The sequence below is a fragment of the Puma concolor genome, chromosome B3 (assembly GCF_028749965.1).
Source record: "Puma concolor isolate L17-30 chromosome B3, mPumCon1.1.hap2, whole genome shotgun sequence".
Lineage (NCBI taxonomy): Eukaryota > Metazoa > Chordata > Mammalia > Carnivora > Felidae > Puma > Puma concolor.
This window is the reverse complement of record NC_141672.1, coordinates 29,574,316-29,591,827: the sequence shown is the minus strand read 5'-3', so window position 1 is coordinate 29,591,827 and position 17,512 is coordinate 29,574,316. Positions and strand designations below refer to the sequence as shown.

Here is a 17,512-nt window from a genome sequence, read left to right as displayed (position 1 = left end):
ATTTACACAAACTTAGCCAGGTTTTACTGATTGATAGTCACCATATTACTTCACCAAAATCTTATCTTTATTACCTTCTTAGAAATATATAAAAATTGTGTTGCTTGGAATGGTTTCAACACCTTTAAATTTTTTCTTTAAGGTTTTATTTAGTGTTAATTTTACTGCAGCTGTTTCATCCCAGCTTTGGATTTGTTGGTCCATCTTGGTAGAATCAGTTTCATTTTTTTTTAGTTTATTTATTTATTTTTAGAGAGAGAGAGAGAGAGCATGCAAGTGGGAGAAGAGCAGAGAGAGAGAGAGAGAAAGAATCCCAAGCAGGCTCTGCACTGTGAATGCAGAGCCCGAGTGGGACTTGAACTCACGAACTGTGAGATTATGCCCTCAGCCAAAATTGGACACTTAACCGACTGAGCCACCCAGGTGCCCCTCATATTTTAGACACTAATCACTTCTCAAGTGATTAGAACACATAAAAATAGTAATCTAATTAAAGTGGTTAGGGAATCCTTACATTTAGGGAAGTACAAAAGACCGTGGAAGAGATTGAAATGTATTGAAAGAACTACGCTCTGGACATCCAAAATGTGTACATTTGTAAGTTAGCATACATAAGAAATTCTCATTCCACAAAGTCATATTGCCAAGTGAAGAAAGTCCCCAAATGCACTGCAATTTGGCAATGGCAAAACAGCTACATCCAAATGGCTAAAAATGAAACTAAAACTAAATTAGTACTCAGATGAATGAATAAAACATCACAGACATCTTCAAAAGTTATCCTATCTAAAGGAATTTCTATCCTGTTTTATCTTATCCTATCCTATCTAAAACAAACTGCTATAATTTGTAAGTAGTTAAACAGTTTTTCAGTAAATCAGTGAAAGAGTAAATTCAGCAAATTGGCTATTTGGAGAATTGGTGAAATTGGTTATGTGAAATTGACCAAGAGCCCCATATATACATGTAAAACAGCACTAAGTGGCAGACCCAGAATTGAGTCTAAATCTTCTAATCCATGTTTAATCAGTATTTTCCCTGCTACCTCACACTTTCTAAATTTGACACATGAAATGGATGGGGATGCAGTGAGTTAAAATGTATGTAATAAAGTTTAAATTATCTGATGCCTGATTCCCCTCTTCTGAAAGCTATATAGGACATATTAATTAGATCCTTTGGGAGAAGATATCAGAATAGTAGATGAGAGGGTTTGATAAAGTCACTAAGTTCTGATATATGAGTGCTAGAATGGACTGATATAAAAGGTTTGTTTTTGTTTTTTTTTTTACTTTGAAATCGTTTCTTTTATTCAGAAAGTTGAAACTATGATGAATTGTGGGAGTTGGAATGACACACAGACTAATTCAGGCCACTCCCTTCTCAGCTTCCCCTGGTTCCACCAGTATGGAAAAGGTATTAAGGTTCTTTGTCCCGGTACACTTATTCTCTCTATGGTCTTTGAAAGGACAGTTACCAGCACATAGACCTAGGCCCCACATTCTAGATGTTACCATGTGGATATAGGTAAATTCTTTAGACTAAGAGGGGATTGAGCATCTAATTGATCCTGCCTAGCATTCTTTTGTTTTTTAAAAAAAGAAATAATCATTTCATTATGTCTTATGTCTACAAAAGAAGGAAGAATCTTTGTACCACCATTGATCATATCCAGCATTTAAGAGCCAATATGATACAATCTTTATACTGTAATGGCAAAACTATGGGTGTTTTTTTTTTTTTTCATGTTTATTTCTGAGAGAGAGAGCTTGCTAATGCAAGCGGGAGTGGAGGAGGGGCAGATAGAGCGGGGAGAGAAATCCCAAGTAGTCTCCATGCTGTCACTGTCAGCCCGACTTTGGGGCTCAGTTTCATGAACCCTGAGATCATGACCTGAGCCGAAATTAAGAGTCAGGTGCTTAACTGACTAAGCCACCCAGGTACCTCAAGACTATGAGTTTTAAACTGAGTTTTATACATCAAAAAAATAAGAGGACTTGATAGATAGCAGATGGATAGATGGACAGATATATGATAGGAAAAGATAGTAAAATGTTAATGGTAGAATCTAGGTAGAACATATATAGATAGTCATTGTAATACTCTTTCAACTTGTTATGTGTGAAAGTTTCCATAATAAATATTGAAACAAAACCCCTGAAATTTAGACTTAGCTCTATTACTTGATAGCATTGTGATCTTAGAAAATGCCTTTAATCTCTCTATAATAGAAATCAAATTACCTGCTTTACCTGTCTTTAATGTTATAAGGATCAAACCATATAATGTATAGAGACATAATTTGAAATCTATGCCATTCAATAAAAGTGATAAAATAGTGCTATTGTTTCCCCTTTTGGTAATTTCAGTAGCTATTTTAGTTCAGATCAGTTTGAAGAGAGGAAGAAAATGTTCTATTTGCCTTTCTTTATGAGAAAAAAACTCCCACACAACCTGCAGCTCTCCTGCCCGTAAACAGGTGGGTTTCGGTTCTCTCGAAGGCCATTGTTTTTATAAGGAAAGGGGACAGAAGGAAAAGTTTAAAAATAAGCTTATAAACCAAATTGCTTTCTTTTTCAGGAAGCAGTAGGGGACACATTAGAAGAACTGTGGATCTCCTACAATTTTATTGAGAAGTTGAAAGGGATCCATGTAATGAAGAAATTAAAGATTCTCTACATGTCTAATAACCTGGTGAAAGACTGGGGTAAGCCGAAGCTGGCTCTTTGTTAACCTTCTACCTCCTATTGTAGAAAATAAACAGAATGAGATGCAAAATGGGGACATTTCTTTCTAAGCACACAGGGAAATAGCTATAGGAGTTCCTATATTTATGCTAAATGCTTGAAATTTACATTTAAATATTTACTTAGAATGATTATAACTGAATAGATCCTGGTCTTATTATTCATCATGAAAAAAATGTAAATTATTGTCCAAAGGCTGAAAGGAATCAGGTTTAATTTAATAATCTTGCGTGGAAGATGTATTTGCCATTTATATTACTTTGCTTTTTTATAATATATTATTCATTCAGCATTTACTAAAGTCCTATTAAGTGTTATGAACTATGCCAGGCTCTTAACATACATAATTGAATAAGATACTGTCTCTGTTTTCAAGGAATTCACAACTTAGTGGAAAAGAGTAGTTTATAAGCTAATAACTATAGAACGTTGTAATGAGTTCTTCACTAGAGGTGTGAATTCATTAGGAATTCAAAGATTAGGTGTGTCTGGCTGGTTCAGTCAGTAGAGCATGTGATCCTTGATCTCAGGCTCATGAGTTCAAGCCCCATGTTGGGTGTGAAGTCTAATTAATTAAAAAAAAAAATTCACAGATGAGGGAATGGGTAGAGACAACAGCAGTTTGGCTTAACCCCTACTGTACAGCATAGAGAAGCCCTATCACTGGAGAGTTTGTTCTTTGTGATTCTGAACCTCATTTCCTTTTCTTATCCCACCTCTAGCCTAGCATAAAGGTTGAGGAAGTATGTCTTCTTTTTCCCTCCCTTTCCATATTGTCTTCAGAGAAAGACTTCATATGGGATAGCTTGCCTTATTACTTCTTTCAAAATCTTAAATAAATTGTTCTGAATAGTCATAAATTGAGGGCTACTGGTACTGGAGTTCAACCCCTCAATCCCAAAAATTATAACAGGAAAACTTGCCATCTTCATATGGAATGTATTCTTTGTACTTATAGCTGAATTTGTGAAGCTGGCCGAACTGCCGTGCCTGGAAGACCTGGTGTTTGTAGGCAATCCCTTGGAAGAGAAACATTCTGCGGAGGGGAACTGGATTGAAGAAGCAACCAAGAGAGTTCCCAAACTGAAAAAGCTGGATGGTGAGTGACCCTGAGCCAGCTTGGGGCAATGATTTCTAAGCATAAGAATTGAATTTGTGACATGGAATTATGAAAAGGAGCACAACTGAAAAAAAGATAGGTTGTCTCTCATCTCCAAAGCCATTTCATTCCATAGGAAATTTTATAGTCTGAGTTTGGGCCAGGGTGAGATGAAAAACTCCTGGGATACTTAGACTGGTGTAAGATCATCCCTAGACCAAAAACTTTTAAGAAAGCCAGGCTTTTCTCAAGTCACAAGGGTATTATTTTGCAGAATAATTAGACATAAATGGTAAGCAGTTGCTTTTTCACAGCTGTATCAAAATTGTCATTTTCTCTCTATACCCTCCCCCCACACCTAATTTTAGTTAACCAATATTTAAGATAGGTGTCAAAGTCAGTAGATATCCCTGACTAGGTTCAAGTTCCAATTCTACCACTTCGTAGACTTTTGTCATTGTGCTAGTTAATGAATGTCACCAAACCGTGTTCTTTTGTATCTAAAAACTAGAAATGATAATAGTCCCAGACTTCTCGGGATCTTACCTCCTCCTAGCAGTGCTATCAGGAAGCCAGACTAGGATCCCAAATGTTCCAGTACCTACAGATTTCTCTCTTTTCTGCCAACCCAGAGAAATAACCTTAATAATCTGAGGAGAATCCCTATCCCCCTCCTTCTTTTCCACATCATTCTGCATCTGCTCACAAATTGTCTTCTCAGTGATCTTCTTAGGCTTTTCAGAGACAAAAGCTAGTAAGTCTGATGGTCTTTTTCTGCTTTCCACATTGCTCCTGAAGCAGTGATCCATAGAGCTGACTAGGCTACCTGACTGAAGAAGGGAAAGGAAAATATTTAGAAGAAACAAATAAGTAATATCCAGCTACATGATCATTATCATTGTCATCATCACTTACCACACACATATTTGCTCTACTTTCTTCATCACCATACTCATACTGATATTCACATCCAAAACAAAAGGCTTAGTTGTCTGTGGTTTAGGCTTCCTTGTCCCTCAAACCTTCTCTTCTCTCTTCACCACCCCTGCTGCATTGTCATTCTATCCTTCCTATTCTTTGTCTCTCCATCTCTCTCTTACCAACTCTTTCAAAGCCTCAGTACACAATTCTTTTATCCATTCCAGCTTACTGCAGTGGTTGTTCTTAAATGGGACTGCACCCCTATGGAGGGATGGTTTAGAATCTCTGGGGAGAGGGGAGCCTGGGTGGTTCAGTCGGTTAAGCGTCTGGCTTTGGCTCAGGTCATGATCTCACGGTCTGTGAGTTAGAGCCCGGTGTCGGACTCTGTGCTGACAGCTCAGAGCCTGGAGCCTGTTTTGGATTCTGTGTCTCCCCCTCTCTCTGCCCCTCCCCCACTCATGCTCTGTCTCTCTTGCTTTCAAAAATAAATAAAACATAAAAAAAAAGAAATTAGAATCTCTAGGGAGAAAGTGAAGCAGTCTCTGTAGTTTGAACAAGTTTCATAGGTGATTCCAATTGCCTCCCTAGGTATGTGCTCACCTGTCCTCCAGTTGAGAATTATTGATGTAAAAAGCTCTTAACTATCTACTTTCCTACACCAAAAAATAGCTTGCTTGAAGTATAATTGACACAATTAATTGCACATATTTAAAGTGATAATTATTTTATATGTTTTGATATACACAGACACCTCTGAAACCATCACCACAATTAAGATAGTGAACATATGATGGTGACTGTAGTTAACAATACTGTCTTAATAGCAACTTGAAAGTTGCTAAGAGAGTAGATCTTAAAAGTTCTCACCACACACACACACACACACACACACACACACACACACACACACAAGTAAATATGTGAAGTGATCGATGTATTAATTAACATTGTGGTAATCATTTCATAATATATATGTATATCAAATTATCATGTTTATACCTTAAACTTACACAATGCTATCTCAGTCATATCTCAGTAAAGCTGGGGAGAAAAAGATAATGAACATATGTATCACCCCAAAAAGTATCCTTGTGCCTCTTTGTAATCCTTCCCTCCTGCTCCTTGCCATCATCCTTCCCAAGGTAATTAGTGGTTGCTTTCTGTCTCTATAGATTAGTTTGAATTTTCTAGAGTTTGGTATTAATGGAATCATGCAGAATGTTCTTTTTTTTTTTTTTTCCTGGATGCATATTTAGGGGTAAAATGACAGCAGATTATCTCTTATGGAGAGGTATAGGAATAATTGGGAAGAGGCAAACAGGTTTCTAAAATACTGGTAATGCTCTCTTTCCTAAATTGGTAGTAGGTATAGAATCATTGGCTTTGTTATTCCTTAAATTATTTACACTGTATTTGTATGAATGAATATTTCACAATTAAAAAATAAAATAGAAAAAAGTGAGTGGGAACATTAGAGTCTTGGACTTCAGCTTTTCTATGTTCACTTTTGGTTCGATTGTAGAACCATTTAAAGTCATTTGTCTTATTTCTTTCAGCATTGCACACAGGAAGTAAAACCCTTCCCTTAAACATGGACCCCTTATGTAGACCCTGAATAGACCAAGCCACATTATAGCCTTTTGGACCAAGCATTGACCTCAGACCAATCTGAACAGCCCCAAAAGAACCATCCTGCTAGTTAGGATACCAGGACAGAGATGGCTACAGCTGCTAACTTGCCTACTTTTGCTTCTTTTCTGTCGCTTATAAGCAAAACTGGGGAATCTTAAAAAGCTAAAATGGGGATGCCAGGGTGGCTCAGTTGGTGAAGCATCCGACTCTTGGTCTCAGCTCAGGTCTTAATCTCAGGGTCATGAGTGCAGGTCCTGCATTAGGCTTTGTGGCTGGGCATGAAGCCTACTTAAAAAAAAAAAAAAAAAAAAAAAAGCTAACATGAAAAAGACAATACCAAATATTGGTGGGATGTGGAGCAACTAGAACTCTCAGACCCTGCCAGGTAGTAATGTAACTTGGTATGACCACTTTGGAGAACTGGCATTATCTGTAAAAGGTCTACATACATATCCATTATGACCCAGCACTTTTTCTCCTAGCTACAGACCCCAAATAAAAGGATATATCTGTTAACCCAAAGATAGGTATGAGAATGTTCATAGCAGCGCTATTTTAATAGCTATAAATTGGAAACAACCCAAATGCCCATCAACAATAGAATAAATTATGACATATTCATACAATGTAATATTAAACAGCAATGAGAATGAATGAACTACAAATTTCACACAAATAGATGAGTCTCGCAAACATAATGTTGAGCAAAAGAAGCCAGACACAGAGTGCATGTTACACCATCCCATTCATATCAATTTCAAAAACAGGCAAATACCCTATGATGTTAGACATTAGGATAGAATATACCTTTTGTGGGGGGATAGTGACTGGAAGGGGGCTTGAGGAAGTTTTGGGGGGGGTTTCTAATAATGTTCTCTACCTAATCTGGGTGCTGGTTACCAGATGTGTTCATTTTGTACATATTTATCAATCTGTACACTTACATAATTTGTGTACTTTGTATGTTATGCACTCTCCCCCTGTGAAAAGATGCTGTGCAGAGTACAGAGAGGTGAAACTCTAGTCACTACTGTAAAGAACATAAATGTTCATTTCGCAAGGATCACAGAGGAAGAGGCACTGGAGTTGGTTCTTTTTAAAAAAAATTTTTTTTAACAATAATTGAGACACAGAGAGAGACAGCGTGCTAGCAGGGGAGGGGCAGAGAGAGGGAGACACAGAATCCAAAACAGGCTTCAGGCTCTGAACTGTCAGCACAGTGCCCCACCTGGGGCTCGAACCCACAAACCGTGAGATCATCGTTTGAGCTGAAGTTGGACACTTAGGCAACTGAGCCACCCAGGTGCCCCTGGAGCTGGTTTTTAATTAAGGGTGGGATTTAGATGGAAGGAGAGTTGGTAGGGGGCATTCCAAAATGGAGGAACCCTTGACCAAGGATCCAGAGATAAGAGTGTGCAAGATGAGTTTGGTAGACCATGAACTGATCAGTTTAGCTGGTGCAGAAGGTGACTGGCTGAAGAGTTAAGACTGAACATGGGACTGGAGTCAAATTGTGGGCAGGCTTCAAATGCCAGTGCTCAGAAATGTGTGGCTCTTGGCCCAGTGATAGCCTGCAGATGTGTTTTGTTTTCTGTGTTTTGATTCTTTTTATTTTTATTTTTTCAAGTTTATTCCCATTGTTTAATATTTGGGAGAGTAAAATAAAAATTCAGATTTCTGGCAACACTGGGATTGCATATTTTATTGTGAAAAATGAAGAATATTTCTCTGTGTTTAACATATACAGTTTTTAGTGTGTATATAGAGCTTTATTTTTCTGCCTGCCACCTGTAGGCACTTTTATTTGCAACTCTGCATTTGGGGAGCTAAATATTCACAAATACTTATATTAATCCATTTGAGAAGTTTCCTGAGAAGCTTTTTGGATAATTTGAAATCAAAGAGATGATTTTATGAGATTATTTTTATTATGGCACACTTCCTGGTATTCATAGCGTCTCTGGTTAACAGAACAATATTTTCATTTAGAATTTAAAAAATATGTTTAGAATGACCAGAAATAATTTTCTTTTTCATTTTAGGTACCCCAGTAATTAAAGAGGACGAGGAAGAAGATAACTAACACCATGTTTTCCGCTTCATGTTAACTTATTTAAATGTCATAAGAACAATAGATAAGTTTTGTATAATTGTCTATTTTAAAGATTCTGTGTGGGGCAAAAGATTATTAAGATAAAACAAATCTCTCATTCCTATCTTTTTTTAAACCTATTTAGTGTTTCTCCCCCCAAATAGTAACAGTAACACCAACTTCATATATTCTAGTACTTTTTTTAGAAATTCAGATTTTCAATTTTTGTCTTTAGTCCCAGTTGTGTACTTCGTGGCCCCATCTACTGAAACTTTTTATAGACTAGTCATTTTTAACAAAAAAGAATAACAAATACGGTTCTTTATTCAATTTAAGTTGTTGTTTTTTTTTTTTTTAGACCAGGCATTTAAATATATATACTTAACCTTTGAGTCTGTAGACTATCTTTCCTGAAGGTCCATGTCCTTATGATTCAGAAGCACAAATATGTGACGCCTTTGGTTCAAAAGGCAGCACAGTGACAGGAAGAGTTCCTCTTAGAAGAAATGCAGAGCAGCCCTAGAACCAAGACTCCCAAAGTCCAGTTGGAAAAGCTGTGGTGAAAAAAGGAAAAATTAATATCTTGGGGGCCTTATAGCCCATGTTATATTTAGTTGTTTTTCCAAAAATGTGTGCAATGTCAACTGGAATTTAGGTTGTGTTTACATGCCTGGCCACTTGAGTCACTGTGCACAGTCAGCCATTCTGTGATCCAGGTCAGTGGTTGAAATGACTGCCATGATCATTCCTTTAACTGGTACTGTGGTCATGTTACTCATGTGGACCTGATTTTAGGCACACTTTTTGGTTTATAGTCCCTTATATGTTATATAAGGAAATGTATGTAAACAATAGTTATGTTTGAATTACTAGCCTAAATGTTGGCCATTCATATATGTCAAAATTTTCCCTAATAACTTTGTTCTTTTGACCCTCATGTTGGGAGAAATGATTGCTATAAATAAGGATATAGAACCTAAAGACTGCATCTGATACCTTTCAATAGGTTAAATTTAGAATTTTGAAATATATTTTTAGAATGTTTCTGAGTTAAACAGCTCTTAAAATGAATTATGTAAGTGATTGTGGAGGGAAAAGAGAAGAGATATTTCATTATGGGATTGCAGGCAAATGGCAATATTTTTAAGGATTGCCTTCTCTATGAAGGATGGTAGGTGATTTAACCTTAAAATTGCAAAGCAATAGTTGGAGACAGAGCTTAGAATTTATCATATAAGAAAAAAAGTCTTTTTGGAAAGTACAAGATATAGTAGTCAGTAACCATATGATGATGAAGTCCATAGTAGGCCATGACTAAATCACTGACGGATTTCAGAAAAGAAGTTAGAGGCGCTCTGCCAAATTGTGCCTAAAGTCCCTCAACCAGAGACTGATTCTTATTTCCCCATTTACTTGTGTAAAACCAGTCAAAGAGGGGAGTGTCGTTTTGGTTTGTTTTAAGTGATTGCATAAATACCCCTGGGCTTCAGAAATTTTCAGCTATCATTTAAGTAGGAATTACATGATTTCTCTGAGTCACTCTGATCTAAAGGGACCACTGCTTTGACAATCAATTCTGAATACAAACAGCAAGAGGAAAAATTAGTCCAACACTTTTTGCATCCTTTTAGTTCTTCCTTATAATCTGATAGGAAGAAATCTTTACTCTGGCTTACACATTCAAAGCCTTTGGGTATTTCTCTTGTGAACTGTAGGCAATGAGTATTCCCCTTGGTGATGTTTAAATCTTCAAAACTAGGAGGGAAGATGATCTTCTTCACTTGTAGTTTGCATGTCATCCAGTAGGAAAGCTTGAAGCCATTTTGCTATGTATGGATATATTTTCTAAAAGTTACTCTGGAAGTGAATATAATAGGGAATGAATAACTTCATATTGAATCTTAAAATGGCTTATGGTGTTGGCATTTGGTTTTCTGAATTCTATAATATAGAAACATTTTCTCTGCTTCTCCTTGTTTCTTAATATTTTTAAATCACTGATAGTTCTCAGAGATTGGGATGGATTCTCTCTGTGCTCTTGGTTTAAAGCATTATGCCATTTTAGTGGCTCATCTAAATTTTTTCTATTCTTGTAATGATGGTAGAGCTCTGGAATCCATCCAGTATTTTAATTTTCCACAGGTAACTTGATTTTAGTCTGCAAAGGAATTCAACTTTTCTGTGTTCCCTAACTGTAAGTTTATGGCTAGATTACCTGGTCAGGCCTTGAAAGGTTTTTGTGTTCTGTGTTCATAGGAGTTTGTTCCTTTAGACCAGAGTTTCTCAGTGTTGGCACTATTACCATTTTGGGTTGGATAATGTTATCCTGTGTGTTATAGGATGTTTAGCACTATCTCTGGCTTCTACTCACTAGATACCAGTAGAATCCCCAGTTTCATTCTGACAACCAAAAATGTCTTCAGACATTACCATCTGTCCCCTCTGGCAGTGGGGTAGGAACAGATTTGTCCCTGGTTAAGAACCAGTGCTTTATACTAACATTCCTTTTGTCCAGGTGCATTTATTTTCACTCTAGCCATATATGCCTCCTGAGTTGTTGTATGAGAGAAGGTGATGTATTTAATAATTATGGATGGAAGGAAAATGGTCATTGGTGTTTTGCTTTTTTGTAATGCTCATTTTAATAATTGTCATATAACATTAGAAACTCAGGGCTGGAAGGTTCAACTTACGTTTTTCAGCAGGGTCTCAACTTTTATTTCTTAGTATTCCTGCTTATCTTAGGACAGTGATTGTTAACCTACCTCTCTCTTACTATAACAGAATTCAACTTTATGATAGATTTTGCTTTATCTTTGAACATTTTGAGTGTACTTTTAGAAAATGGATCATTCTTTAAATGTTTGTTCATTGTCCACTAATGCATAGATTTTCCAGACTCTAGCAGTCATTAAATACAGAAAAATATTGTATAAAATTTGGAAAAATTTGGTAATCATATGTGAAAGTTAGCTGGTGTAGACACCAATTTTGGATGTGATCAGAAGGATGTCATGATAATTGGTCATTAACTTGGTATTACTTGGTATGGTTATTAGACACTTAAATGTGGTTCTTGTGTGGAAAAAGAATTTTGACTTGAATAGATTCTTCTTTTACCAGTGGTCTGAAGTAGAGTAAGGAGGAATAAAAAATGAATCTTAACTGTTGACTTATTCTCAGAATTGGTGATGTGTAAGTGGAGTTGAAGGTAGTTATCTCTGTGACCAAGAATCTTCCACCTGGGTTTTTCTTAGGACTAATGGAAAAAGTGTAGGGTCTAGGAAGGTTGGACTTAATCATTAACTTTTAAAAATTGGTGTGTTGGGGGGTGGGGAGTGTCAAAGTATTGATCACGAGTAGTGTCTCTTTAACTGCAGTTTGTCAGTTTGTGAGGACCTTACATTGTAATTGTTGGTAAAGGGAGAAAACTAACTGCTGAACTGAAAGTTATCTTTTAACTGAAATTAATCCCTTCGGCACATGTTTTCTTTATTTAGGCTGCTTAATATGTCTGTGAATAATTAAATATAAAACACGTTTCAGTGTAGCAGAGTTGGTGCTTCTGACACAGCTAACTTGACCATATTCCTTTATCCTCACTCTAGCATAAGGTTTTGGTTTTGGTTTTTGTTTTTTCATAAAACCATAAAATAGGTGCAATAAAAAAAATAGAGTATGTCTTAAAAAAATCACTGAACTTTTAGAAATCCCACATCGAAATCTCTGTTGCTACCTTTTTATAACTGACTGCAAAGGAAGAAAACTGAAAGTCAAAATGAGACTGAGTCTTACTTTTTTCTAACCTAAGAAACATTTTCACTTGCCACTTGGAGAAGTCATAACTGGATTCTAGTTACTTCCCATATTGGGCAGATTAGAGGGGAACCAGCCAACCAAATTATGATCTAGCAAATTTAACAAGGGGATGGGGGAGAGTAAACTATTTTGCCATAGATTTGCACTTTAAAATTATGAACTGGATGTTGGTAGACAGGACTCCCAAAGGGCAGATAGGTAAATACCTAGCCTGCATGTGGATATTAGAGAATCAGACTTATCCTTGCTCGTTCTAAGCCAACCTGAGCAATAGTTGTCTGTTGACATAATCAGAGTCTGGATTTCCCTATTTCCCTCCTTTTTGTCATCTTCCATGTCTGCTACATTGACAGTCATCCCTCTGGGGAACGTGTCATGTAGAATTCTCTTTCTCAGAATAGAAACTTTGTGCGTTAGTTATCTTTCCCACGTCTAGATTTTAACAGTTAATTTAGATGTTGGTTAAATTAAGCTGTGGCTAATGTGACAAGGGTGGGAAGTTCTTTGCTTCTTTGATCTGCAGGATACCTGCCTCTGAGGTGCTATTGCCTGGAGGGATCAATCCCATCAAAAGACTGGTGGTAGAGAATATACATACAGCTAGCTGCTTCTCCCAGGGTGTCAGTCATGATAACGAGCATCATTCCAGAATCTTTGGCTTCTAGAACCAACTCCATTCTAAAGAACATTTTAACATCTATTAATACTTTGATAATAATCTTTTATATGCAGGAATTTTGTAGCATGACTTTATGACTAAACTTATTGTGTTAACTTATTTAGAAATGTTGAGTTTCTGAATGTTATTTTGTGAAACTTGTTTTAAAATAGTAATAAATTGTGTTATTTTCTAAAAAAAATTAATTCGTATCTTTTTTTGGTTATGTGGCCATTAGCTTTAGCTAGTATAGAGCAACCATGTGCACTTCCAATCACATTCAATTCTGAAGAAATTTGGCCTTTAGATCAAACATTCGACACAGCTTGTGTGAGTGTGTATGAGACAGGGAGAGAGCCTGACTCATTTCTTTATGCCATTTTTTCCCCCTGTAGTTCACTACCAGTGATAATCTCCTCTTCCAGGTTTGTAAGTCTTCACTAGAAGGCCTCTGGGCACCATTCCAAATGATTGGGATCCTTCCCGGAACCGGAAGGACTATTCCTAGTCCTCTCCTTACTGGTAGTATACGAGTTTAAGGTTGATTGATAGGCCCCTGATTTGTGGTCTGGAATAACCTGACACTGGCCAGCCCCTTTTTGATCCACAAGAAACAAGATAGCCTAGTAACAGCTGTAACATTACACATTGTCTCAGCACATATTCTGTGCTATCAACCAAATATAATTTTGGCCTCAGAATGGGACTGTGGTGCAGTTTCTACTTGTTTATTCCACAGTTCTTTGGTTCTAAGGATGTTTCTTGCTGCTGTCCTCCTTTAAAAAGCAGATTTTAATTTTTGAGCCTTTTATAAAGAGAAACCCTTAATTCAGATAAGAAATAGCTCATTATTTTTAGTTTTCTAGAATAAAGGATGGACATCTAGAATCCTTACATGTGTACCATATATATGTAATCAAATACATATGTAAGTATATGTCGATATATAACCGTTACATAGAATAAAAGAATCTGAAGTGATAACCCTCCTTCCTAAAATGCAGTTCTGCAGCTATAAGAAGGTAGATCTCTATGTACAGACATTGAAGGAGGCCTCTGACATCGGGTGAGAGAAACCCACTATTTTCGTTATGAACGTAACTTGCGTGGAGTGAGAATGTGTGTGTATATGTGGCTGGCTGGTGTGAGGTGGCAGTGGGAGCATGTGTGGAGAAACAGGATTGTATGGTTGGGATGGGAGACTGCTGTAGTGTGTGTGTTTGTGTCCGTGTGGGTCTGCGTGTGTGTGCATGTGCGCGTGTGGTGGGAGGAGGGAGTGTGTTTATGAGAGTGTCAGGGGGAAGGTGGGAGTGAATGTGTACAGATAAGAGTCTGAGAAGTGAGGGGGGCGTGTACCCGGTGCCATGCTGTCATGCCAATGGCGATGGAGAGGGAAGCTATGTGAGTTGGGGAGTAGAGGAATGAGGACATGTTTACTGGGGGAAGCAAAGACTTGCGTATCTGTTGTTGAGAATCAAACATTTGGAGATGTGTGTGTTAAGCGTGTGAGGGTGGAACAGATGACATGAGTGTACAGAAAAATGTTTGAATGTACACCAGTAGTAGCCTTTATAAATAAATTTTTACCTGATGATTGTCAAATAGGTTGGCTGTAATTTTAAAGCCTTGTTACTAGGGGAAAACCCCACTGAACTCTTATGCTCATGTAACCACTTCTGGATTTACTAGGATCTCAAGACACCTTTGGTCACTAAAGCTCTGAAGTCAAACATGTTTTTAAACTGTTTCCCTATTTGTACCCTCTTGATATCAAATGGCTGCTATAAATCTGAAACCTTCATTTTAAGCTGAGGAATTATTCCTCAGCAAAATAAACACCTTTAGCTGAAAAAGGATTTAGAAAGGGGAGAGAAAGCATTGCTAGATGACATCCTGAGCCCCATTTCAGGATTTTCTAACATTTTACAGTAAGTTAATATTTACGTAGGTCTTTTTAGCCTTCTAACACTTGCCTTGTAGAAAACATGCAAAAGTTGAAAATACCAAAAGGTTCTGCAATTTAAACTCGCATAGTATGACATGAAGTTTAAAGATAAAATCATTGAAGTCTGATTTTCTTAGCAGCATGGGGAAGTCTTCCTAAGAGAACATAGAGCTTAATTACACTTAAATTTTGTATATGTGTCAAAAAACAAGACAATAGAATTTTTAAAATATTTTTATTCATATACATGTATTTTGATAACTTGAAATTTAGAACACTTAGAATCAGCATGAACAAGAACTACTATTCAATGACAGACTTGAAGTGGGGAACTAGATACTGTAACTGGTTCTTTATAACCTTCCCATGCAGTTTGTATCTTGTACAGGGAAAAATTGATTCACGCAGTTCTAGAATTGTTTCCTAACACCCCATTCCATAGTCTCAGAACACTTGTCAATTAAACTGATCCAGACGTTTCAAGATGAAAAATAAGAAATTTGCTTTGTATGGTTGAATAACTAGTAGTATCTAATTAAGTCACATTTCTTTCCATTAATATAAATTAGGAACAATTTACTGTGAACACAGAACTATTCACGATATTAGTAATAACGGCTCATCATTTTTACTGAACACTTTTTGTGTTTGCCAGGTTCTGCGCTAAACATCAGAACATGCAATTTCACACTTAATTACCTCAATGGGAAGTGTCACAAATTCACATGTTTTACAACTCATGATTGCCACAACGACAGCTTGCACTGAGCACTGGTGCACAAGTCTTTACCTGGCATTGCAGCTAGGTACGACTCACTTATAGTAAGTAGCTCAGGGTGCTCATTTGCACGATTGTACTAATGTTACATGAATACCCAGGCCTGCTGCCTCCCTGCTCTCAAACCCCCTCCCCCCCAGCACATGGCTAAGTCTTTACTACTAAGAGACACCTGTAAGATAGCATGGAGACAAGGAAAGCAGCTGTGATCTAGATCTGCAGTACAGCCTGTTTCCTGGGCCTCAGAAGTGCCCCTCCAGGCCTAACTGCAGGAGGGCGGCCTCAGCCTCCTCCTCCTCCTCCTTGGCCTCCTCCTCTCGGATCTGCACCAGCAACTGGAAGAGGTTAGGGGCAGGCCCTTCCGCAGCCCCCGTCAGCCACAGCTGCCTTCGGATGGCCCCGCTGTGGTTGGCCCCGGCAATAACCTGCTCCAGGCGGGCCTGGTTCACGTTATCTTTATCTATAGCCCCCTTCTCCACCACCTTCTGCAGAAGAGGCTCCAGTCGAATGACATATGCAGATAACTTTTCTCCCGGGTTCTGGTAAGTGTTGAGAAATCTGACCTGCGCATCCCTAGAGCTCTCCACGCTCCCAAACACCTGCTCAAGCGCCTTCAGGCATTCAGCAGTGGTTATTGCAGGGTTGTTAGTCTTGAGGATGCGGATGACATCAGCGGCAGGGCCTCTAAGACTCTCCATCAACCGCCGCCTCTTTTCTACATCAGACACCTGCCACTCCTCTATGACCTCATTAGTGTGTTCCAGCCAGGGATCAAAGGTCTCCTCCCCCGGCCCCGGGATGTCCCTCCCAGAGAACAGCGTCAGCTTCTTGTACCATATGGACTCAACAAGAGGCTGAATAACATTATCCAAAATATAGTTTAGCATCTCTGCCGGCATATCTGGGCCTGGGGCCGGAGCAGGGTTCTGAAACCCAAGGACGCGGGCAACATCTTGCACGGTCCACCCCTCTCTCGCCAGGAAGAGGTGCAGCCTTTCTAAAAATTCAGCATCGGAAGTCGGGGGTTTAAAGACCACTTTCCAGACCCCTCCTTTACCCGGCATCTCCCTGGGGATCGCGGCGTAATCGACAGCGCCAGTGAGCTCTAACAAGGCTGCTTTTGCATTCTCTTCCCTCCAAAACATTCTCCCAAGTACTCGATAGGGCACCTGGGGCATCGCAGCCTGGAGGGTCTCTTCGATTTCAGCCTCATCACAGTTCACTGGGATCCCCCAGACCAGCAGGGCTCTCTGGGAGTTCACATCCATCCCCCTGCACCAGTCTTCCAACAGTGTCATCGCCATTTTCCCAACTGTCAAGGGCCCCAACTCTACAAATAAGGATTAGACTGTGGCTCCCTGTGCTCTGGGACTTAGGACAGCAGCAGACACTCCCCCCAATATGCCCGAGGGAGGCAAGCTTCACGCGATCACAATTAACAAATGACACCAGAGTCCTCCTCTTGTCCTTTCGCTGCCCCGCAAAGTCAGTCCTTCGGCTGGTTCTCCGAGCGAAGCCTCTGGGATGCTCTGGCAGTCAGTCACGCGTCCGCCGCCATCTTGCGTCTCCGGTCGGGGTCTGCAGCCCGCGTCTCCCACCCGCAGGCAGGGTGTCGTGTCGCAGCGCAGAAGGCGAGGAGCGACGGCGGGTGGCGAAGCCTGGAGCCGCGGGGCTGAAGAGGCGCCGGGGTGTGGTCGCGGGGCGTGGCCGCTTCCTCTCGGCAGCTGGGGCGTCGGGCACCCGCTGCTTGCTCCCGCTGTTGATCCGGCGTTCGCGGTCGGAGCCCGGCCTTCAGCTGGGCGAGGAGCGGCTGCTTTGCAG

At 39.0% G+C, this 17,512-nt stretch overlaps 2 protein-coding genes across 2 annotated transcripts in view; one reads left to right on the top strand and one right to left on the bottom strand.

Annotated features, from left to right (window-relative positions):
• The window catches only part of DNAL1 (dynein axonemal light chain 1), a 65,451-nt gene extending 53,775 nt beyond the window's left edge, over positions 1-11,676 (top strand). The window contains exons 10-12 of the mRNA XM_086708521.1: positions 2,581-2,707; positions 3,706-3,846; positions 8,442-11,676. Coding sequence (XP_086564647.1) covers positions 2,581-2,707; positions 3,706-3,846; positions 8,442-8,482 — 309 coding nt within the window. The 3' untranslated portion in view covers positions 8,483-11,676. The remainder of the gene's footprint in view (positions 1-2,580; positions 2,708-3,705; positions 3,847-8,441) is intronic.
• A 3,455-nt stretch (positions 11,677-15,131) lies between these two features.
• Positions 15,132-16,995, bottom strand: PNMA1 (PNMA family member 1). Its single transcript, XM_025919854.2, has one exon. The coding sequence runs from the start codon at positions 16,993-16,995 to the stop codon at positions 15,934-15,936; it is 1,062 nt and encodes a 353-aa protein (XP_025775639.1). The 3' UTR covers positions 15,132-15,933.
• Positions 16,996-17,512: the final 517 nt, after the last annotated feature.

Excerpts from the sequence above, each read along its gene's own strand:
- PNMA1 (XM_025919854.2), bottom strand. The coding sequence starts at position 16,995 with ATGGCGATGACACTGTTGGAAGACTGGTGCAGGGGGATGGATGTGAAC.